At 37.0% G+C, this 26,247-nt stretch overlaps 1 protein-coding gene and 1 long non-coding RNA gene across 3 annotated transcripts in view; one reads left to right on the top strand and one right to left on the bottom strand.

Annotated features, from left to right (window-relative positions):
• Positions 1-8,738: 8,738 nt before the first annotated feature.
• Positions 8,739-26,247, bottom strand: part of MSH2 (mutS homolog 2) — a 73,931-nt gene continuing 56,422 nt past the window's right edge. For both annotated transcript variants that reach the window (XM_082358058.1, XM_082358057.1), the window contains 8 exons: positions 23,243-23,366; positions 21,625-21,775; positions 19,099-19,196; positions 16,012-16,257; positions 14,730-14,934; positions 13,243-13,490; positions 11,322-11,497; positions 8,739-9,191 (listed from right to left, as the gene is read on the bottom strand). In XM_082358058.1, the coding sequence (XP_082214184.1) occupies positions 9,021-9,191; positions 11,322-11,497; positions 13,243-13,490; positions 14,730-14,934; positions 16,012-16,257; positions 19,099-19,196; positions 21,625-21,775; positions 23,243-23,366 (1,419 nt within the window). In that variant the 3' untranslated portion in view covers positions 8,739-9,020. The remainder of the gene's footprint in view (positions 9,192-11,321; positions 11,498-13,242; positions 13,491-14,729; positions 14,935-16,011; positions 16,258-19,098; positions 19,197-21,624; positions 21,776-23,242; positions 23,367-26,247) is intronic.
• LOC309612522 lies at positions 11,413-11,823 on the top strand. Its single transcript, XR_014235244.1, has 2 exons — positions 11,413-11,513; positions 11,652-11,823. It is a non-coding gene; the product is annotated as an uncharacterized lncRNA (long non-coding RNA).

Here is a 26,247-nt window from a genome sequence, read left to right on the forward strand (position 1 = left end):
CCTCTCAATGCTGCCCTGCTCACTTTCAGCTCTCTTAGAATCCTCTAGCATTTATCTCCATATTTTTAACACGCTTATACTGCTATTTCTTTATTTTCCAATTTTAGACATGATACGGTTTTGATATTCCTGGAGTTAATAATCCCGCCCCCTTTCTTCTCAATTGCTCTCTGCAGCTATTATTGACTCACCCCCACGCTCCCCTCACTGCACTCAAACACGGCAGGTCCACTCGTCCCATTTCCTCCTCGAGTCCATCCTTCTGGGGATTCCCGTCCTTGACCTGGTTGCTTCATAGACTTACTTCAAGCTACTATTTTTTCAATCTTGAAAGTTACTTCAGTCATAGCCAATTCTGAAGGAAACAGCCTGCTTTATCTCATCCGCATTGCCCCCAAAACCTAGACTTAAGCTCATGGAGCTGAAAGAGGCTTGGAAGTGCCACTTTGGTCTGACCGCCTTGCCTTACCCTTCTCAGGTAACCAGACTCCCCCATTCTATTTGCTTGGAATTCACTGGACCTTTTTTCTCCATGTCTGATTCTAGTGAAAGGGCCACCAAAAGGGTTTCAGGGAAAAGCATTATCAATGAATATTTCTAGGCCTCAAAGTACTTGGATGCCAAGATCACAGCTAATAATAATAAAAAATAAAGCAGCAAAGTGCTCTGTTGCTGATTAGAGAATTACGAGCTAGATTACTGACATGGCACTTTGAGGAGAGCGGGTATCACCTCAGGGTGGCTCTTTGGATGCTGGATTAGACTAACTGCAACCAAGGCTTAAGCCCTTTTATAGTACCTATGAAAAAAATCATTTGTTTTTAGGTTGGGGCATTCACCTTAACCCTACTATGCTTTGTACTCTGCACCTGCCTGGCCCTGAAGGTGTGGCATTTGAGAACTCTTTTAACAACCCAACCCCCTTAAATTACAGAAGAGGTGAAATCAAAGGAGGGGCAGTTTCTAGTCACACAGCTAAGTGGCCAAGCAAGGGCTAATCCAACTCAAGCAGCCTTCCTGATGCGCCACATTGCTGCTCACTTTAACTCACCCGTACCTTGACCTGTGCAGGCTTACTCAGCACTTTACTCACTAGGCACGAATTCAGAGCAGAGCAGTGGAGAAAACCTCCGGGGTTATTCCCCACAGGCTGGATAAAACTTTCCTGGCTCAAGAGAGAACATACATAACCTCCAAGTTAAATGATCTGAATATCTGAGTGTGCCAGATTCGGTGTCCTGCTCCAAACACTGCTGACATTTAATTCCATCTCCTCATTTTGCAAGCTTCTGGCTGACTGTCTCTCTTCTCATTTAAACATAATCCTTTGTCCAAAAGGTTCAATGTAATCCCTTGGCCAGATGTTGGCATTTGGTGACTGGTGAACTTCTGAAAGAATGCAGCTGCTTAGCTCCTGTTTCCTTTGGGGTATCAAGCCCCAGAGAGCAGCCATGTAGTTGCCATGAAGCAGATGGGCGGCAGGGCCCCAGGTGGATGCCTCTTGCTGTGTCCACAGCACCGAGAGAGAAGCCTTCCGCAGGAGAACCAGCTTCCACAAGAGAACAGAAATAGTACTGCTTAATGTCTGCACCACACCTCCCATCTTCCTTAACTCCTGTTGCACTGCCGACATCATTTTTTTTTTTTGAACATTTCTCTTTATTTATTTATTTATTTATGGCTGTGTTGGGTCTTCGTTTCTGTGCGAGGGCTTTCTCTAGTTGTGGCAAGCAGGGGCCACTCTTCATCGCGGTGCGTGGGCCTCTCACTATCGCGGCCTCTCTTGTTGCGGAGCACAGGCTCCAGATGCGCAGGCTCAGTAGTTGTGGCTCACGGGCCTAGTTGCTCTGCGGCATGTGGGATCCTCCCAGACCAGGGCTCGAACCTGTGTCCCCTGCATTGGCAGGCAGACTCCCAACCACTGCGCCACCAGGGAAGCCCCGACATCACTCATTTTGACACTAAATAATATTTAGAAAGATTAAATTTGTCACATGTGCATCTCAGATTCCTAACAATATTTTAAGCCTTTAAATGGAAAGAAAAAAGGTACGGATTTTGGAGACACAGTGCTTGGGGTTCAGACCCCAGCTCTGCCACTTACTGGCTGGGTGCCTGGGGCAAGTTACTCAACCTCTGAGCCTCGACATTCTCATCTGTGAAGCGCAGGTAATAGAAGTATCCACCTTTCAGTATTGCTGAAGAGGACGAGTCTTTTGAGGAGCCCAGCATAGCATCTTGCCATTTTCAGATATTCACAAAGTATTTAATGTTGCCAAATCGTGCATCTACTTTGTAATATTAAGGATTCAATGCGGAAGTCATTTTCATGATGGATTTGGCTGAGCCAAACAATGTTTAGCAATAAAACATCACATTAGAATTGATAATAAACATGAAGTCCTGATCATTATGTGAAGAAAAAATTGATAAAACACATCTTGCTAGATGCGCAATGCACCATAAAATTTCAGATTAGTGGCTGAACTGAAAGTAGTTGCATTTCCTTAATTAGATTTAACTATATTTAATCTGGTTTTAAACCATATCAAGATTATTCATAAAATTAAACTGACTGCTAACAGATAAGTGTCAACAAAATTCTAGGAAATAAATGCAATAATAATATTGTGATAATATAGGTTAATCCCTATGGTTTCATTTACTGGTTGATTCTGAACCCTGAGGAATTCACTGCCATTGTTCTTTTGCTAGAATAAGAAATTGTCCACTGACAGAATTATCCTTTCTTCTAAATTTAACAATTTTAGGGAGTTTATAATTTTATCTCTTTGAGGTGAAGCAAAGGCAGCAGCAGTCTGGTCTTCTATTTACCAAGTCTAGAAATAGGATGGGAATGGTCCAGTGAAGGCCACCCAGCATCCAGTATCATTCATGCCACTGCTGAGTTCCCCACATAGCTGGATGAAAGATGTGTGTGGGCACTTGTTTGGACAAACCACATGCCAAAGCAAAAATATGCTAACATACATTGAATTTGGATCATGTTCTGAATGTGGTCTGACACAGGAAACACTGTTGCTTCCAGGACCGTGGGAAAGCTGCTGTGTCAAAGGCAAGGCGAGGGCTCCCCACTTTCCTCCTCAAAGAACAGGAGGCATTGCTACCTGCAATGAGACAGTGTCTGCAAGGGACTACTTCCTCTGGATACCCTGGCTCTGTACCACAATGTTCACAGACACCTGAAAGCTGGCCAAATAGGTAAATTCTGGAGCAGAATAATAAGAGAAAGCAGTGGCTCTGTCTATCAAGGGAAGCGGAGCGGGGAGACCATCAGACAGGAAACTATTATTTTAAGTTGGGCTCCACTTCCAGTTTTAGTCGGAAAATATGTGCAGCATTCTGGGCACTTTCGTCATCTCTCCCGGCCACACCCTATCTCCTTATCCCAAACACACTGACCGGCCCTAGGAAGGCAATAATAGAGATTTCCTTTGTATATGAAAATTCTCTTTACTCATTTGTTCTTCCCCATAAGCTGACTAACATGGTTTAATTTATTCCAGACCAGGCACTGGTTTTCCTTCTGACTATTCTGCACACCATCCTAATCAACAGAATGTAACTAACAAGCTTAAAGGACCGCTCAGCACTGAATCAGCAGCTCATACCATATGCTGTGGGTAAAAACGTACTTCCCAAAAAAGCTAAATGCAGAAAGACTAAGGATAGAAGATGCATTTAATACTCATGAAGTCTAACAGGATGTGCTTAGTATGTGGAACACTGAGAGTTTACAGGGAAAAAGTTATTCTTTAAATATATCCTAAAACATCTTCCTTCTGTTCTAATTTTTACCCTCAAAAGAGTATTTTAAGGAAAAAAATCTAACTACAAAAACAATTGCATCTTGGATGGATTCTTAGTGCTAACTTTTTTAAAATGTAGAAAAGCCATGTATTTCCTCAGAAACGTGGTTATGTGGCCAACAGATTTCATGGTAACAGTATGGTTGAATTCTAAATCTTGGATAATATTTATAGATTCGGCTTTATTCTGGTATTATCCAAGTTCGTGTTTGAGTGGAGAAGGAAAACCAAGCCACGTTGCAATTAGAATTTTAAAATGCAACTGTCTTTTGACAGGTCAGGAATTAGTTTATCTTTTGCTTTACATCTACCATTCCAAAAGGAAGGAGACTGGTTGCTTCATTAGCATATTCATGTAATAAGCACAGCTTAAGTCTGAAACATCTTAAACAAAGGGTCTATTATGTTTTTTTCACTTTCAAGAACATCTTAGAACTAAACATTAAGTCTCTTTTAGAGAAATGAAAGCAGCCTGATTTATCAGAGCTTGAGAGACTACATGTTTTCTTAGAATCAACACCTCCCCCCCTCCATTTCTCGTAGCCCTAACAACTAAAATCATGGGCTGATCTCCATTTTATACATGCTTTTGTACAGCAATCTAAAAACACGCGCTCATAGCTAGCCAGGAGATAAAATATTTCACTGGAATTTTAAAATTGCCTTTTGAATTATATAAAAAAGTCTTCCGCTTACTAGCAGCTACATGATTTTGTAAACCAATAAAAATGTCCACATTTAAATTTTTTCTCTGTTAAGTTTGCCTCCTACCCAAGCATTTGATAGCCAGAAAAGAAAAGCTGATGTATCTTACTCTAAATTATCATTGATGAAAAAGAGCGTGGTAAATCAAGATGAGCATTTTAAAGGGCTTATTGGCATTAAATTTTCATTTGTTCTCATACCAAACTAAGCGCTTAACACATAATTGCAGAGTTTAGCAATAATCATAAAGCAAGCACCTGCACAACCACCACTCAGGTCAATAACCAGAATGCTGTAGCACCCCAGAAGCCCTCTAGAAGCCCCTCCCCGTCAGCACCGCCAACCACTCTCCCGACTTACATAGTCAAGTTCTTGCTTTTCTTTATCATCTCACCCCCATGAATGCACCATTAAACAGTATTTTACCTATTCTTCAACTTCATATGATTGGGAGAAAAACGGTATTATTTGTTATCTGTCATTTCTTTTGCTTACTGTTTTTAAGATTCCATCTATGTTATTTTGTGTAGCTATAGTCTGTTTTCATAGCTGGGTTGTTTCCAGTTTGGGTCTATCACAAATATTCTTGTATACCATCATTGTACAATGTGTATACGTATCTCCACAGTATGCACCTAGGAGCAAAACTGCTGGGTCATATGTCTGTTTTCAACTTTACTAGGTAATTATTCTCACCAGCAGTGTTGTGCCACATCAACAAATACCACCAATAGTTGGTATTGTCACATTTTAAAGGACTGTCTATCTGATGGGGAGGGCAGAGTCCTCCCAGAACTCTGGGAGTTACAGGAGGGTGTAACCCAGAATAGTTTTCATTTTCATTTTTCTGACTGGTGATTGAAGACCTTTTCATGTGTATGGATCATTTATATTTCCTCTTGGGTAAAGTGCCTGAACTTCTTTTAAAACAAGTTTTGTTGGAGAAAAGGGAACTCTTCCCTACACTGTTGGTGGGAATGTAAATTGGTGCAGCCATTATGGAAAACAGTACGGAGATTCCTTAAAAAGCTAAAAATAGAGTTGCCATATGATCCAGCAATCCCACTCCTGGGCATATATCCAGAGAAAACTATAATTCAAAAAGATACATGCACTCCAAGGTTCACAGCAGCACTACTTACAAGTGCCAAGACATGGAAACAACCTACATGTCCAACGACAGATGAATGGATAAAGGTGTTGTATATACAATGGAATACTACCTAACCATAAAAAAGAATGAAATAATGTCATTTGCAGCAATATGGATGGACCTAGAGATTATCATACTAAGTGAAGTCAGACAGAGAAAGACAAATATCATATATCACTTACTTGTAAAATCTAAAATATGATACAAATGAAATTATTTACAAAACAGAAACAGACTCACAGACACAGAAAACAAACTTACGGTTACCAAAGTGGGAAAGGGGATGGGGGAGGGATAAATTAGGAGTTTGGGATTAGCAGATACAAACTACTGTATATAAAATACACAAACAACAAGGCCCCTACTGTATAGCACAGGGAACTAAACTCAATATCCTGTAATAAACCATAATGGAAAAGAATATGAAACAGAATATATATATATATAACTCAATCACTTTGCTGTATACTAGAAACTAACATTATAAATCAACTATATTTCAATAAAAATTTTAAAATTAAAAATAAGTTTGAAATATAATTTACATTGTACAGTGCACCCATTTAAAGTGTATGCTTCAATGGTTTTTAGGTATATTCACAGATATGTGCAGCCATCACCAATTTTAGAACATTTTCATCTGAAAAAGGAACCCCATATCCTTTAGCTATCACCTCCCTAGCCATCCATGCCCTGCCTGCCAGCCCTATGCTAATCTACTTTGTTTCTATACGTTTTCCTATTCTGGACTTTCACATGAACAGAATTACATATTACGGAGGCTCTTGTGCCTGGCTTCTTCACTAATGTTTCCAAGGCTCATCCTAGCTTTAGCATGTATCAGTCCTTCATTCCTTTTATGGCCAATTAACAGTCCATTGTATATGGTTTCCCTGGTGGCACAGTGGTTAAGAATCCGCCTGCCAACGCAGGGGACACGGGTTCAAGCCCTGGTCCGGGAAGATCCGACATGTCGCGGAGCAACGGGTGCCACAACTACTGAGTCCTCGTGCCTAAGAGCCCGTGCTCCCAACAAGAGAAGCCACCACAGTGAGAAGCCCGCACACTGCAATGAAGAGTAGACCCTGCTCACCGCAGCTAGAGAAAGCCCGCGTGCAGCAACAAGACCCAACGCAGCCATACATACGTACATAAATAAATAAATAAAATTAAAAAAAATAGTCCATTGTATGGATATTCTATATTTTGTACATCCATTCATTAATCCATTGATGGACATTTGGATCGTTTCTACTTCTTAGCTATCATAAATAATTCTGCTGGGACTTCCCTGGTGGCGCAGTGGTTAAGAATCCGCCTGCCAATGCAGGCGACACGGCTTCGAGCCCTGCTCCGGGAAGATCCCACATGCCGCAGAGCAACTAAACCCGTGCGCCACAACTACTGAGCCTGCGCTCTAGAGCCCGTGTGCCACAACTGCTGAAGCCTGCATGGCTAGAGCCTGTGCTCCGCAACAAGAGAAGCCACTGCAATGAGAAGCCCGCCCACCACAACAAAGAGTAGCCCCCGCTCGCCGCAATTAGAGAAAGCCCGCGCACAGCAACGAAGACCCAACGCAGCCAAAAATAAATTAAAAAAATAATAATTCTGCTATAAACATTTGTGTATAAGTTTTTGCGTAAACATGTTTCTCTTGGATATATACCTAGGAATGGAAATACTGGGTCATCCGGTAACTCTTATGTTTAACTGAGGAAATGCCAGACTGTTTTCCAAAAGTGACTGCACCATTTTACGTTTTCACAGCAGTGTAGCAGAGTTCCAGTTTCTCCACATCCTCAATACTGGTTTATCTGATTTGATTTTAGTATCCTAATGGGTGTGAAGTAGTAGCTCACTGTGGTTTTTATGTGCATTTCCCTGATAACATCTTGCATCCTTTCATTTGCCTACTGGCTATTTGCGTGTCTTCCTTGGAAAATTATCTATTCAGATCCTTTGCCTTTCAACTGGGTTGTCTTTTTCTTAATGAGTTGTATTAGGAATCGTGTCTGTTTAGTGATTTTTATAGTTCTTTATATATCATGGATATAAATTCTTTGATATTTTATGTGGTACCAATATGTTCTCCCATTGGATCTACAGTTGACCCTTGACCAACACCGGTCTGAACTCTGTGGGTCCATTTATACTTGGATTTTTTTCAATACATACTGCAATACTACATGATCCACAGTTGTTTTAATCTATAGATGCGGAACTGTGGATATGAAGGGACTGTAAAGTTATATGTGGATTTTCAACTGCACAGGGGGTCAGTGCCCCAGACCGCTCGCTGTTAAGGGTCAATTGTACTCTTAGGCCTTTGTGATGCCTTTTTATGAAAATAAGTTACTAATTTCAATATTGCTAAGTGTGTCAAACTTTATGGATGGTGTTTGTGACTTAAGAACTATCTTTCCCAAAGCCAACTTCATATTTCCTATATTTTTATAGTCATAAAAATATTTCCCTATTTTATTTTCTACAGAACTACAAACACTAAAAACTTGGTAGTGTTGCTTTGTACATTTAGGTAAAAAATTCACTGGAGTTGATTTTTCTATATGATATGGAATAGGGATCCAATCTCGTTTTGTTCCTATATGAATACCCTATCATCCCATCACCATTTATTAAAAAGGCTATCCTTTTCCTCCCATGTTCAGCAGGACCAGCCACTACACTCTTAACCTCTCCATCTCCCAGTAAAATAAAAGAAGACTAAAATCAGCGTTCTCAATCTGAAAGATTTTGTTAAAATCCAGATTTCTAAATCTCATCACAAACTGGGGGTGGGAGAATGGCAGATGGGCTGGAGGATCACACTAGAACCCTGGATTTATAATAAGTTCCTTGGCTACTGCATATGCAGCCAACCTGGCTCGTGCCAACAGATGGACACTGTGGGGAATCACTGGAAATGGGTTCCATGGTTCCTTCTAGCTTTAAGATCCCTTACTTTTTTACAAAGTCTCTGGGCTACTTGTTTCTTCCATACCATTCGGGAATATGTGTAAAAGTCTTATCACAAAGAAATACAACACATATCAAATTCTAAAAACTACACGATTTTATTTATAAAATTCAACATATTGCCTACTATTGCCCATGTCCATTTAAGTATTCCTCAGTTACAGCTCTCATTTTTCAAAATAAAGATCTTTGAAAATATACTCAGGTAGAGCAAAGTATACTAAATATTTTATTAACTTCATATCCCATGGACATCAATTGCTAACACTATGGAAAAAGGGTTAATATAAAATAGTACAAAAGCATTACAGACAATAGCTTATCAATACTATCTTCATTCCATTAGTGGAATTTACTCATGTAGTTACCTTTATTCTTGAAATTATTTCATTTACAAAACGATTATTCTTTGCTATCACCTCAGCTTTCAGCTGTTTTAACTTCATTACGATGTTTTCTTCTGACATTTCAGTAAAGGGCACTTGCTTCACCTTGGATAAAAACTCTTCAATAATTTTTTCACCTTGCTGAAAAACATGTGAACGTTCCATTAGTCTTTAAAATGACTTTTCTAAAAGTCACATTAAATAGTAATGAATTGTCCCATTATAATTTCAATCTAAACACTCCACCCAATATTTAAACAACATTCTTTAAATTTTAAGTGTGCACCATCTAGAATTTACAGCAAAGCCCTTAGTTGACTCTATTTCTTCATAGCAAGTCGTTTAAAGGGTATTTATAAATATATTTTCAGCTGCTAATGCCAAAGAAACTGAATATTTTAGTAGTTCCCAAATCCCTCAGCTTTTATAACTGATGTATAAACTTAACCTTCTGGGGGAAAAAGAACTCAAGGTTTACAAATACTATAAGGTATAAACAGTCACTGAAAATTTAATACTCATACACACATGGGATGTTTCTTCTTTGTTTATTTTACTGCCTAGTTATTGCCATTCTAAAGAACGTGGTTATTACTTGCTATGTGACCCGTGGGCTAATTCCTTAACACACATTCCTCATCCGTAAAATGGGGACAATAATATTACCAACCACACAGGGCTGTTATGAGAATTAAAGAGTCAAAGAGTGTAAAGTGCTAAGAACAGTGCCTGGCAAAGGACATAATGTTTATTACTGCATGTGAAGCTGAACTAAAAAGTCTGCTTTTTACCAGGGAGCCAGTTAGTAGTATGTACCTTAGAGGTGAAAGGTAGATAATCCAAATGATAAGATAGAGAAGAAACACATCTCTATTAAATAACAAGTGCCTCTTTTTCCCAAAAAATAAAATCTAGATTGAGTAACATGGATAATTCTGTGTTATATGTCTCCCTTAGCTTAAAATTTTTTAAAAATTCATTGTAATTAATATTATCAAAAGTATATGACTTCTGGGCTTCCCTGGTGGTGCAGTGGTTGGGAGTCTGCCTGCCAATGCAGGGGACACGGGTTCGAGCCCTGGTCTGGGAGGATCCCACATGCCGCGGAGCGACTAGGCCCGTGAGCCACGGCTACTGAGCCTGCGCGTCTGGAGCCTGTGCTCCGCAACAAGAGAGGCCGCGATAGTGAGAGGCCCGCGCACCGCGATGAAGAGTGGCCCCCGCTTGCCACAACTAGAGAAAGCCCTTGCACAAAAACGAAGACCCGACACAGCCATAAATTAAAAAAAAAAAAAAAAAAAAAAAAAAGTATATGACTTCTATTCTAATTGGGAATCATTTACATAAAGGAGCCTACCTAATCCTGGATCATGGATAGCTGTGGAGCTGATACCAAGACCGTTTCATATCCAGGATGGCAACCTTCCCTACTTAAAACTATTAACAAGTTATAATACATATCTCCTGCTTGTATAGGTACAACAGATAAAACCTTATCTTTTAAGCCCCCAAACCATACACATCATCTATTATGGTAACATCATCTATCCTTCAAGTAAGAACAACAAAAAATTCACCGGGTAAAAGCTAACAATGTGACAAGAAGTTGTCACAATGCATAATCACAGTAAATGCTGCCAGAACCTAGATGTAAATTAAGATTCTTTTATTTTCGTTATTACAGAAAACTAATAATCCTTTAATTTTTAAAAAATCCACTGGGCATATGCTTATACCTTTCTGTGTGAACGTCTAAATTTCACCCACCACTCAGAAGGCCTAACTTAAGATCCACTGCTCCCACAAGAACTGAAACATCCTGCCCACAGAGAGCTTTCCTGAGTAAACATTTGTCATAATTCTCTATGACATGCTCACTATTACTACCTCCCCAACTAGTTTCTAAACAACTGGAGAGCAGGAACTGTGTTCATTTCTTCATCGTCTTAGCTAAGCACTGAGTAAATATGTAATTTAACTGAACTCGATCTATTTGTTTATAAGTAGTCAAAGATGTGCATAGACCTCTATAACTCCTTTGAATTATGTATTTTAACCTACACTAATATTCTTATCCTCCTGCTTTTGAAATCTGGTACTTGAAGTGCTATCTTTCAATTGTGCAGATGTGTGCAGTGGTGAAACCAAAATGATACAGATGGATTCTTTACTGTGCAAAGAAATGTTAAGTGGAAACCAATAATGAATGATCAATAAGCAAACATTAGAATCATATAGGAAAAAAATAACTACAAAAATAATTTGACAAACCTCTCTTTCCAGATAGCACCTCTTTGCTGCTGGTTCCATTTCATCATATTCCTGTGGTTTCCCAATATTCTGAAACTCCTCTAGTTCCAGGGCTTTTTGTTTAGCACACTCTATTACATGCCTGGGGAAATTAGCAAGCTCGGCAACGTGAATCCCAAAACTCTGATCACAGACACCTGTAAGAAATTTGAGGCGTGTGAGGGGCAGGGTAGGAAGAGAACCTGTAAGAAATTTGAGGCGTGTGAGGGGCAGGGTAGGAAGAGAACCTGTAAGAAATTTGAGGAGTGTGAGGGGCAGGGTAGGCAGAGAACCTGTAAGAAATTTGAGGAGTGTGAGGGGCAGGGTAGGAAGAGACAGCAATTTACGCAAATGGAACTTACTTTCTCACTTTGTCATTAGGAAACGTAATTTTGTATTATTTCAAATACATTAGCCAAATGTTTCACAGTAACTTAAAGAAATTTTAATTAAGCCTCCAGTGAAAAGTGATTATGACTTGGCACACAGTGCTGTATTTTATCCTCGACAAATGTAGTAGGAAAAATAAAAATAGCAGATAAAAGGCTTGACAGACAGTCCTCAAAAGCCTAGACAAATATCTGAATCTGAAGAAAAATTAATCAACACAATATCTCTGAGGTTTTCTCATTTCATAAGGGAGGAACTAAAGTACTGTGAAAAAACAAAAAGATAAATGTAAAGTGTCACTAATTAGGAGGAGTATTTAATTCAAAATGTATTTCAAATGACAACGAAATTTTTGACCCAAATCTAGTCTAGTAAATTTTTAGACTAGGTATGTTAACTTCACCCACATTTGCAGAAAATAAACTGACTTAAGACATTCCTTCCAAATGTTAAATACCAGCGATGCTCACAGTGTTATCATGGAGCTCCCATTTCTGCCTCAACCGTAAATTTCCCTTTAGCCTAGTTATGTATCCCATGCATTCTGGAGCTGGATATTTTGCACAGCTTAGAGAAACAAAAATAAAATAGAAGCAAGTGTTTGATAAACATCCGCAGTGAAGGAGGAACCTGTTCATATCTTCTCCAAACTTCACCTGGTCTTTTTTAATACTCTGAACCCATTTCTTTTATCACACAAAACACCTTTTAAAAGCAAAACCTCAACTTCATGCTAAATGCCATGTCCAACCAAGAGTATCTATATTCTCTATCAACAACAACAATGCAAACGGTAACTCAGAAGGATTCCTAAGAAACATAAGCAACGAAGAATCAAAAATAATCTCATTTATGTGCAACCAACTGATGCAGAAAAATGCATTCATGGAAAATCAGAGAGCCATCTGAAAAAGCTATTCTGATGATTGGTGAAATGTTAAAGCAATAAAAACTTTACAGTATGTTAATCTCATCAACGCAGTCATCTGATTAGCTGCCAGGTCCACTAATGACAAACTTTTCTCAAAGGATGGAATGCCAACAAATAAGTCATTCCTTACCTGATAACTACTAACAATTTCAAGATTTCTGGAAACCCCAGCTTTAAATGAACCTGTTATATATATAACACATTCTTAAAAATATAATCAGATAATTATGACAGTTTATTAAACAGTAACAGCTAGAGCCTCAGAACTGCAAAGCTTATTGTTACTATCAAGTAGCTAATTTGACAAGAAAACATGCTGCCATGGGAGGTAGGACAAAACCCCTGTGAGGATGTTCAAAAGTGCAGATCATTCTTTCTGTGACTGTTTTAAAATGAGTGGTTCTACTATGAGACATAGAAACAGAGATAACGTACCACGTCCCTGTCCCCAGACTGTAAATTAAGAGGTAAATGTGTTCTGTAAAAACATCAATAATTCATCCTAATGCAGAATAAGGCAATTACTAATGATTCCAAGGATAGGAACACCGAATTTACAGTACACCAGTGGTATGCACTCACCTTTCTTCACCTGATAAAGCATAGTTAAGGTCTCTTCAGTAGTTAGTGCTGTGACATGTAGATTATTAACAGTTGGTATCTGATTGGCCAAAGCAGTAAGTTCATGAAAATGGGTTGCAAACATGCAAAAAGCACGGATCCTTGTTGCAATGTACTCTGATATAGCCCACGCTAACCCAAATCCGTCATAGGTAGAGGTTCCTCTTCCCAATTCATCTATGATTATTAAAGAATCTTTGGTTGCAGACCTGAAACACATAATTACATGAAAATTTCCCATGATATAGCATGTGGTAATGCAAACAACAAATTAAGGCAATACAATGGGAAAGATGTGCCACAAATGTAACAGATTAATTATCTTAATATATACAAAAATTCAATAAGGTCAATGAAAAGCACTAAAACTTCAGTAAGAAAATGGGCATGGACATGAACAAACAACTGACATAAGAGGAAACAAATGGTGAATAAATATTTTTTAAATTACCAATCTCATTAGCTGTAATCTAAGAATTTCCAAATAAAGCAGCTATCATTCATTTCTTAACAATCAAATCAGTCAAGATTAAAAAAAATAACACCACAAGAAGATGGGACAAGAGTGTGGTGACACGAACACTCACATACACGGCTGGTGGTCACGTGAATCTGTGTGCCTGCCGCAGCCCTACCAACACCAGATATTAGCATTTTATTTTCTCTTTAACCAAATGAAAGGAGGGGGACTTTTTTTTTTAATTAGAGAATTTGACAGTTCTTCATGTGCTTATTGGTCATTTCCTTCTTTCTCCATGAAATGCCACTGACACCTTTTGCTTATTTCTTTAATTTTTTAAGTTATGCATATTAACTTATTGACTAATTACTGAACATCTGTATTGCTTTTATAATTCCCCACAAACAATAATCAAAGCATAATTTATTAAGGATCTACTATATGCAAAGTACTTTAGAAGACTCCAAGAAACAGAAGGCATAGCCTCCCTGTCTTCAAAGAAGCTCCTAAAAATGAAATAAAGACAAGAGATTTCATAAACTCTAAAATTAAAAGCTAATAAATTACAGGCATGTCAGAGTTCGAAGAAACACCCATGACCTTAGTTAGGCACGTGTGACAAGGAAAGTCATCAGAGAAGTGGATTTCTGTCATTACGGACCTGTAAAGATTAGAAAGGACTTGGGTAAACAGCAGGGAAGGACCATTCCGGGTAGTGTGAACAGCATAAGCAAAAGCATGGCAGTGGGGAGATTCATAAAGTGAACAACTACCAGAAACCTTAAGAAGATAACATTAAAAATCAAAGAAGCTTTCCACAACTATCGCCAGTCACCCTTTCAAGATAATATAAAGTGCATAAAGCTCACAGGAAAACTATTAAACTAGATAAAAGATCACAGATGTTTTATAGATGAACCTGCAAATTTACTTTTCAAAGGATAGAGACATCCATTTCCATTTTCAGGAGACTGGGAAATGAACTCACCTGAGAATAGAAGCAGTTTCTAACATTTCAGCCATGAACGTGGAGACTCCTTTCAACTGACTGTCACCAGCCCCTACCCGGGCCAAGATGCAGTCCACCATGGACACTTCTGCTGACTCACATGGCACAAAACACCCAATCTGGGCCATGAGAACTACCACCCCAGTCTGGCGAATATATGTTGATTTACCTCCCATGTTGGGACCTACAAAACATTATATCAACAAGCAAGATTATTAACTTATTTGTGCTACTAATAAATTGAATATTACTCCTAAATTGCACATGGGTGACTAATTTACCTAGGTCATGTGATATGACATACAAGAAGCAGACCACAGGCTGCCCAAAGGCATGAACAAAGGTCCTGCCTTATACTAGTCCCTGAAACAATGCTATTTTCTCTTCAGACAAATCTATGCTGTGCCCTTCTTCAAGAGGACCCATGAAAAATATATCCTACCTATAATTTGACTATGGTCTAGAAAGAACATACCACTTCCCCACAGCTCACAAAGCTGCCTGCAGGATAATTTTATGATATTCAGAAAAGCAGTACCTAACTAATTAACTAAACACTATAATGCATTAATAAATGCATCTATCAGAGAATGAATCAGTATGATCAAATCCTTCAAATCAAGTAAATTCCACAATAAAACCCAAAGACATGACCTTACTTTTGGAAAATGTGCAATTTACCAATTAATGGTGTTAGATTATATGAACAACTTGAAAATCCATTTGGGGAAATAAAATACAATCATTGACTGTTTCCCAAACACATTTGCCCGAAGACTCCTATCATCCCTGTACCCTAACACTTTTATTTTCTAGAATCTCGTTAAGATCTCTCAAAACCCTTTAGTTTGAGACAAGCTACCTTAGTCTATACACAAATCTACTTTTTTCGAGTTTCACATGAATACAGTATCATGTCTTTTAAAGAACTGCTACCCTAAGCTGAGGTCATTCCAGCACCTAATTCTGCTTGACTTTCAATGACCTCACTATTGAAAGGTCTGGCCCAAAGGTAAGCTTGGAGGATGAAGAGATGTTCATTTTTAAATGAACTGAACCCCTGGAAGAGAAGTTTCATTCTGTTCACGTATATTCATTCATTCATTCATATATTATTAACATACTACTAACTAGAATGAACAACATTCTTTTTCTAACATCAAGGACTAGGATTTTCTTCATCAACTTGAAATATATTTCCACTCCAACATAATAAATGGGAAACATTACCCGCAAAAAGCCCATAAACTAGGTTTTTTACCAGTAATGATGTGGAACATCTGTTTATCTTTTTCAAAGTGAACATCATTAGGAATAAATGCAACTTCATCTTGAACTTCAACACAAGCATGTCTGGATGCTTTCAGTATAATTCTCCCTTGTCCTTTCTCCAAAATGACCGGCCGTACATATGGAACAGGTGCTCCATTGGACACATGAGCAAAGCTTACAACAGCATCTAGCTGAGCTAACACATCATTGAGTGTCTGCATCGGTTCTACATAGCCTATATAAAAACAGAAAAGGTACACAGGAACACTGGATAAGAAAAAACACATATAAGCAGCTGTAAGAATAAATTCAACCCTCCTCCATTTGGGAATTCAAAAACCATTTCCTAATTTATATAGTTTTTAAAAACAGAGGTTTGCCATAACTAAACCTGAAAGGAACACCTAAAACTTAACATGAGGTTAAAATGTGTTGTCACATTTTCCCTTACCATGAACAGATTTCAAAAATAGAGTATGATGCCCTCCCTTACCAAAATCCATTAAAATATAAAAGTGCATAGCTGCTTGGACTTCCCTGGTGGTGCAGTGGTTAAGAAGCCGCCTGCCAACGCAGGAGACATCGTTCAATCCCTGGTCCAGGAAGATCCCACATGCTGTGGAGCAACTAAGCCCGTGCGCCACAACTACTGAAGGCGGCGTGCCTAGAGCCCGTGCTCCGCAACAAGAGAAGCCACCGCAACGAGAAGGCTGCACACTGCAACGAAGAGTAGCCCACAGCTCATGGCAACTAGAGAAACCCGCACGCAGCAAAAGTTAACATCACCAATGATACGGCAAAAGACATCATGTGCCCCTTAATATGAATCCACAGACAACGGTAACGTCTGCGTACTCCAGACAAAACTGTATCACCTGAAAACAATCATGAGGAAACATCAGACAAACTCAAACTGAGAAATGTTCTACAAAATAAATGGCCTGTTCTCAAAAAAAAAAAAAAAAAAGAAGAGTGCATAGCTGCTTATATAAGGAAATGAGGTAGAGGTTAAAAAAAAAAAAAAACTAACAAGAAAAAGCTTCTGTGGAAAAGCTTTCATGATATACTGATAAGGTAAGAAAAGCAGGGTGCAGTGATATGTGAGGCACATTTCTAAATTTTAAGAGTCTGAAACCAGGAATGGCATTTCACAATTATCCTAAGATACCTGCAAACACAAGGTAATAAGATATAATGTGACTGTCAAGATTGTTACTTGAGGTTTTTTTTTCCCATGCAGTTAAATTTTAGCATAAATTTAGTTCCATAATTGTCTCTTAAAACACTTTCAACACTCCACTAGAGCAGTAAAACTAAAAGCTATTACATACGTTAAACAGTCCCTGACACATGCTAGGCAAAGCATGATTAGGCAATAAAAATGGTCAAAATTTTCAGAATAGATTCTAAAATTTTAATAGGTTGGAGGGGCTGGTGTAACAGACACATGGGTCACACGGAACTATCACATGGACATCAATGTGTCAAAAGCTTCAAAAGACAATCAAGAGAACACTGTTTAATTTTAGAAAAATACAACATTATGAGTTTAATCAAATGGCAGGAAATCTGACTCATCTCTGATTCCCTTGTTCCCCACAAAAGTGATATATTTTTTGAAAATAAAAATTAACTTATGAATGGCCAAAAACAAATAATTCTTACTGTTTCACCACTTTTAAATTTATTCCTGTTTTACCTAACATATTAAAAAAAGGGGGGCAGGGGGAGAGTTCATCATACTACCCTACCATATAGCAATAGGAACCTGTGAGAATTACTTAAATATTAGTGGAGTACTTACATAATTACTTTAACTCATAAAATTTCTAACATACCAACAAGAACAGGTTTATAATAAAAGAAAACCAAAAGCCTCTTAATCGAGAGTCTATATTTGGTATCTCACAACACCTGGCTCTTCACAGCATCACCTTTTCTGGTTTAAGAGCAAGATAAATTACAAAAATGATCTGTTACATTTTTAATAAAGATAGTTTATAATGTGTATATTAGACCAAGAAGAGGTTTCATTTAAATTCAAGGTGACTCCAAATACAAAACCTTCAATTTAAATGTTAAAATCTAGCAGCTTGAACCTACTAGGTATTTAATGAATATTAGTTAATATTATTTTGGGGGAAGACTCCCAGTTTGAATATATGTAGTGTTTTTTAGGGTCCTTACAAATGCAATCTAGGCTAGGAACATAATTCAACTAGAAGATTACCATGCTACAGCAATCTGATACCACCAAGCAAAAATGTAACCTTTACAAATCTCATTCATCTCAACACAAATATATAAATTATACTAAAACCCTTTAAAAGTTTTATGTTTCTTTCTGACTTACTATAAAAATTCATAATAGTAAAACAATTTACAGAATTATACATGCTTATACTTTTTAAATGACTTATTACCCCTAAATAATCCAGCACACATAACCTGAGAACAAGGACATCTTCCTACTTAATCACGATACACACCCAAGAAATGTGACACCAATATCATATTATCTCATATTAAACTTTGCCAATTTGTCCCAATAGTGTCCTTTATAGCTAGTCCCCAGTTCCAACCCCTAGTACTGGATCCAATCAAGGATCATCCTCTGCCTTTGACTGTTCTGTCACTTTAAGTATCCTTTAATCTGGAACAGAACCTGCCCATTCCTTCTTTGCTTCCATGACACTGACATTTTTAAAGAGTGCAGGCCTTAAAAAGTATGTCCCACAATCTAAATTTATCCAATTTTTTTTCTTCTTGTTACTATTCAGGTTCAACATATTTTTCAAGACTACTACAGGTATACCTTGGAGATATTGCAGTTTCAGTTCCAGACCACGGCAATAAAGGGAATATCACAATAAAGCAACACACAAATGTTCTGGTTTCACAGTGCACATAAAAGTTACGTTTACACTATACTGTAGTCTATAAGCGTGCAATAACAAAAAATGTATATACCTTAAATTAAAAAATACTTTATTGCTAAAAAAATGCTAACCATCATTTGACAAGGTAGGTTGCCACAAACCTTCGACATTTAATGTATTGGTTCTATTAAATTTACCTGAAGAAATATTGACAATTTCTTTAACAATGGCATCCTGGGCGTCCTCATATTCGGTTTTATTTTTGGTATACTCCTCATTGAGAGAAGTCAGTTTACTGCAAATCAAGATAATGGTATTATTAAAAATACTAAAACATCTACTGGAGGTAATGTGCACTATATAAAATATATCCAGAGTATTATCCTATAAAGCATCAAAACAATTAAAATCGAAATATCAGTAGAAAATGGGCAACTCATTAGGGGCGAATGTGGCTGGAATTCAGTGTATTAACATTCATGCTGTTTGGAATGGCCCGTTGGCACCAATAGTATTCTTGCTATAACAATTATTTCCTTGAGTAAAATTCTGGTCTGTGACCTTTTCTAAAATATTTAAATGGAACCTAAAAAATAAAACAAATGAATGTATACAGCAAAACAGAAACAGACACAGATATAGAAAACAAACTAGTGGTTACCAGTGGGGAGAGGGGGAAATTAGGGGTATAGGATTAAGAGATAGAAACTACTATGTATAAAATAGATAAGGCAACAAGGATATATTGTACAGCACAGGGAATATAGCCATTATCTCGTAATAACTTTTAATGGAGTATAAACTATAAAAATAATGAATCACTATGCTGTATTCCTGAAACTAATATAATACTGTAAATCAGCTATACTTGGATTAAAAAATAAATAACACACACACCCCCACACACAGTTTCTCTCATTACTGTAGGAAACAGTCTTTGATACTGAAAGTTGTCAAAGTAAGGTAAATGTTTTGAAAACAATCTTATTGAGCAATTTAAAGAGTAAATGAAAATTAAAGGTTGAAATAAAAATTGCTGAAGATGAGAATCGAGAGAAAAAATATTCACTGGTATCAAAGGAAGGGAATGAAATTAAAAACAAAAAGACAAGATGAGGGCGGTCACAGAGGATACGAGAAAGAGGGGTAAGTACTTAACAGAAGGAGGAGGGTATTAGTCAATCAAGGCAATAATTGTGAACATGATGGAACCAGCCAATGCCATAACATGCACATACAGCTCAAGAACAGTACATTGGCACAAAAAGACTATGAAACAGGCAACTGGAAAGAATTAAAGGAAGAAAAGAAAGAAGCAAAGACATTATAAAAGTGAGACTGCTGTGTGATGGGAAGAGCTGACAGAGAGAAAAGAAGAGGTGGGCAGGAATCAGATTGTACAGGTTATAGTAAACATTTAATTTTTTTCTGTCTCCAGACACTGGAGGTTTTTAAGAAGGACAATTATATGATCTCAGAGTCAGATCCATAGCAAGCAATCTGTTGACAAAAAGCAATGAATGAATGAACGAATGAATTTTTCACAACTTTTGGAACCACTGTGGTCAGTTCAACCTCTATATATATTTTGGCTTAGATAAAACAGAACTTTTGGAGTGTTATAATCATCTTCCAGTCACCCATTGGTTAGTTATAACATATATAAATTTCTCGAATCAGGGATATAGTGTGATTGAGAAACAGCAACTAATAAATTTGGCAACAGAAGATCCAGGTTTGGTATCTATTGCTACTAGCTGTCCAATCCTGGGGAACTGGAGTTTCAGTTTCTCCATCTAAAAAGTGAGAGAACTGTAAGCTGTCCTATTTATCTCAGAGAGTTGTTATGAGAAACAAACTAAACAGACCGACTGTTTTCATTACTAGGTTGTCTGAACACCTAGAAGAACGTCTGCATATAAGAGACACTCAAAACACTTACTAAATAAATGGATAAAAGAGGATCATATATACAAAAGTTAGCTGTAAATACTAAGAATATTCAGGAGGGTGGAGTAAGGCTGGCCATAAGTTCTAGAACAATACAGAAGAGAAAGGATAAATGCCCTCCCTCTACCAGTCACAAAAGATTTATTTTTAAATAATTCTTTTTTCACCCATGAATAATCTGCCTCAGGAACTTCCTAACATCAGCAAGAGAAAACGCAGAAAAAAACTGGTAAGATTTTTTTACAACATGGAACACATTTTTTTTTTTTTTAAAAAAGCTGTAGTCTAATGAATGGCCTTATTAATAAGGCTGGTAGACATCTCCCTAAACTAAATGATACATCCAACTGATACACCAGAAGAATTTAATTGATCAAGGTTAACAAAGTTTTCTTAGAAAAAATAAATGTGAAAATAACTAACAGAGATATGAAGGGGAACTAACTCTAATAGATATGGAAACATAAAATAAATGTAATACAATGTATTTCATACTGATAAAAGGATGGTAAGAGACATACATGGAAGAATAATCTTAAAAATAGACCCAAAGTGCCATTTCAGTCAATGAGGAAAAAATGAATTATTTAACAAGTGGTGTTGGGATATCTGACCAACCTCTTGTAAGGGAAAAAAAGCTTCAATCTTATCTTATGCCTTATATCAATTAACAATAAATACGGTAAAACTTCCTTATCATAGAACATTCACATTTCATCAGAGAATAGTTTCATGGGACTAGTAAAGACTTAATTTAACATAGGCTTACAAACCTGTTGGTAAATTTAACACCATTCTTCTGGATATCTACTGTACTGAAGTTTTTATTATTACGAAGGACTTTTTCTTCCTTGCATGTTACGCGAAAATAATATCCAAATTGTGTGCTGGAATCCAGTTTAATCTGTTTGCCAGGATCCAAGCCTTCATGATCAGGAAAAAAAGAAAAAGTATGTCATAGATATCTACAGCCATTTTCAATGTAAGTGTTTAAAATACTTAAATCTAAATAGTGAAAAATACACTTTTATTACATGACAGCATACTGGAAATTATTAATATTATCCAAATGGGAAAGATGCACATCCTACTTCACTTACTTCACTCAAAAAACTACATGAAAATACTTAAATCCCCTTATTAATGTTAGCTTCTGATGCGGAGGCCTTTCTAGGTAAACCCAACCAAGGCTTCAGAGCACCAGCAGTGGGTAGCACACACTGTTCTAAGATGCTGTGGGCATGAGGGTAGATAAGAAATGGTCATTGTCCTTGAGGAGTTCTGCTGAGGGTTCTTTAGTTAACCAAAGCATTTCTCTGGAACTAATATAGAGTATAATTAAAGAAAACAAATATACTTTCCAAACAAAAACTTGAGACTCTGACAATGAAGCCCTAGAAAAACTAGGACATATACTTTGTGTTAAATGTAGGAAGCTTCACAAAACAAGCAATGATCAATCAGCTAGACTTTATGCATCTAAGATTTTTGAGTTTTTATGTTTGTCCTGTCCTCATAATCTCATTCATCATTGTGATCTTTAGACCCCAAACCAGAAGAGAGAGATAGTATCTACAAACTTATTTGCTAAAGCATGACTATGGAAGGTTAGAAGCAGCAAACAACTAAAGACAGACCTCACTTGACCAGGGAGGAAAGAGACATAGAGAGAACATGGAGAGATCTATGAAATGAGGAGGGTAAATTTCAATATCCTTTAAGGCAAAGATTCTTAAATCTAGGATCCAGTTCATATAAGGACTCTCCAAGGAAACTATTTGCAAAAATTTTTATATATGTTGGTATGGGCATATACAAGAGTATTACTGCTCTGAGGGGTCTTCTAATATGCTGAGATTTGTTTGTTCAACATACATGTGAGAGATGCTCAGAACAAAGAGGTTTATAAATTCAGAGCAAAAGAGAACAAAACAGTGTGAGACTAATTAGGGAACTGATAATCTAGGGAATTCAAATCTAATAATTTTTTTAAGTTGGTATTAATGAAGTGCTTGGGAACCCCAAAGCCAAATCAATGAACTATTCCTAGTAGAATTAGGCTTATACAGGAGGTAACATTTAAAACAGGTCTTATTTAAAAGACACGATGCAAGGGCATGTAGGGTGATTTGTCTGGCAGGAACGTGGGGTCATCCTGGGATTAGGGAAATTAGTAAAAGAAGAATCTGAAGGGGAGGCCAGGCTCCAGATGTAAAGAACCCTGTATGTAAACTTTATGTGACTGTAATTTTATTCAGTAGAAAAGGGGGCTGGCACTTTAAACAAGGAAGTGGCATGATCAATTGTTTCTTCTAGGAAAGCAATTCTGGCTCCAGTGTGGATACTATGTAGACAAAAGAATTATTCAAACCTCCAAGAACCCATTCTTACCTAGATCTCTAGCTGCACTTATTAATGTTGACTGCATCTTCTTTTCTAAGTCATCCATTATTTCTCTTAATTCACTCAAGTTAGGATCAAATGAAGGTTTTACAAGGAATTCATGGTTTTCCACCTAGAGGCAGAACAAAGAGTAGCTAAATTTTATCAACGATGGGTAAAGATGGAAGTCATGAAAAGTATTTTGCTTATTTAATTTAAAATTCACTAATGTTTTGAATTAAGTGATTCACTATCCATAAGTTACTCAGTCACAACTATAAGGAGTTTCTACATATTAACAGATATAAAGAGCTCTGTTTATTAGGAGCTTAGATCTCTAGATATAGAAAAATTATTCATATGAAACATAGTGCTGATAATTTTGTCCCTAACAGTATTCATTATTTTTATTTATATTTTTCCCTAAGCAATGTTTAAAGACTGTAACAGAATATGTAGTTTTTGCCCAAATCAATGATCCATCTTAGGAATCTCGGAAAGTTAGCTCTTGAAATCCCTTTTTGAAACAAAACAAAATGACTAAAACTTGAACAAAATTATGAAAGAACATTTTTTAAAAAGAATGAATCCTATCCTTATAGACATTAAGAACTATTGAAAAGACCTAATTTTATGTAAAAATATGAGTCAGTGTTCTAAAACAAGATTTTTAAAAATTCAGTAAGTGAGATTGATATAAATTCCTCCCAATTACTATCCACTTAATCAGAGCACACCTTCTTCACATACCAAAATTGAACACCACGATAAGGAAATAAAATCACAATACAGAAAGCTAGCAAAAAAGAGAATAAAACATTTACCAAATAACTTTCTCAATTTAAACCAACAAAAGATTTAATTATATAATATACTAAAATTTAAAATTTCAAATAAACCTAATTTTTTAAAAGGCAAAAGATTTGTAAAAATAGCTTTGCAAAATATAAAAATGTAAAGGTTGACATTTTCTTTTATAAAACGGCACTTGTGTGCATGTATGAGAAAAACATCAAGTCATTAAATGGGCAGGCATAAAAACATACAACTCACAGATGAGAAAATAAGTAGTAAACTAAAGCCACAGAAAACTGCTAAAGCTCCATAATAATAAAACACATGAATATTTAAGCAACCTTAAGATATTATTCTATAGCTATTTTTTTTAAGGAAAAAGAAAAAACCTATCACCAAATACTAATGAGGCTATAGTGAAATTGGTATACTCATTCATTTCTGGTGAGAATCTAAGTTGTTATAACCTTTAAAAAAGAAAAAGCAATATGAGACAAGACTCAGAGATATTTGTTATACTCTGACATAGCAATTCTACTCCTGGGAATTCAATCTAAGGAAATAATGCAACAGAAGCAGACAACACAGGGATGAATAAAATCTCTACAGATTTATCTGTTACAACAAGACCTGGAAATAACAGAACATCACAATATTTGCACAATCGTACATCACTAGAATATTATACAGTTATTTAAACAAACGACGAAGATGATCTAGAAACAAGGACCAAGACTTATGATAATCCAAGGAAAAAAATAATGCTACAATGGTGGATTGACAGTGTTACAGAACTGCCTTCTTCCAATGAAACTTAAAGAGAAGTGAGGCTGAGCCAGGGTTAGTTCCTATCCTCACTCCCACCTTCCAGAAATCCTCTGGTGAGTCAACAAAACCCTGAGAAATCTCACTAATAATCCCAACCTGGAGAGTAGAAAGTTGAGGGGTGCCCTTACATTCTCCTTCTGCAGATGGGGGAATACTATTCTGAAAATGCTGCTGGGAGACCCCAGTGAAGCAAGGGAAATTGATGACTGAGCTCTAACTTAGTAAACACTCTTAGGCCACACACCAAATGGAGTATCCTTCAGTAATGCCTTACTCCTCCCAAACAAGGGATAAGAAAATATACCACCCAACTAAGTGTTCTAACCTAGAACTGAGGTATTCTAACAAACACGACATAATGACCTCTACGAGTTGTCTTTCAGATTATCACCCACCTAGCTCCAGACACACACACACCCCTTACACCAGACTACATAAAGGAAATGGAACAAAATAATCCCAGGCTTAGAACTCCAAAACGGGATAATGAAATCAAGAAACAAGATAAAAAGAATAAGGAAGGGAAGTTAGATCCTAGCAATATCATTAAAATACAAATAAATACAACACAACAAAGAAGACGAGAGATACTGCTGAATCAAATTACCTGTACTGACATAGTAGAAAAGACTTGATATAATCAGAGAGAATTCACATGAAAGAGATTAATTAGAGAAAATAAGTATGGAAGATACTAGAAATCTTCAAAAACAAAAGCAAACACTCCACTATCCTAGAAATACTAGATAAAATATTATAAGCACTTTTTCAAATAAATGTGTAGTTGAGTTAGGGAAAACTAAGTCTGAGCTCCTGCAAAGTGGAGAGTCCCCAGCATAGGGCAAGGCCGGGGGACCATGTTAAAAACCTACCTCATGAGATATGGTAACAATTAGGGAAACCTGCCTCTATCAGCCTGGGCCCCTGGAAAAGGGAAGGCGGGTGCAGAATCTCCTCTCTGACAATGTATGACTAAAAGCCAGCCTTTACTATATATAAAATAGATAACTAGTAAGAACCTACTGTCTAGCACAGGAAACTCTACTCAGTACTCTGTAATGACTTATATGGGAAAAGAATCTAACAAAGTGTGGATACATGTATATGTATAACTGATTCACTTTGCTGTACAGCAGAAACACAACACTAGAAATCAACTATACTCCAATAAAAATTAATTTTAAATAAATAAATAAATAAAAGCCTGCCTTCACTGGGGTTGGGATTTCAAATGTCTGCTGTATGTCTTAGCAGTGAAAAAGGCTGCTGGGTGTGGCCATTTCTATTATCCCCTCCTTCTACAGTGACAGAACTGACCATTTTTCACAAGACACGTAACTACTAAGAACAAAGACTACATTTTCCAGCTTCGCTTGCAGCTGGTGTGGGCA

This window comes from Balaenoptera borealis (genome assembly GCF_965194805.1).
Source record: "Balaenoptera borealis genome assembly, chromosome: 15".
NCBI classification, from domain to species: domain Eukaryota; kingdom Metazoa; phylum Chordata; class Mammalia; order Artiodactyla; family Balaenopteridae; genus Balaenoptera; species Balaenoptera borealis.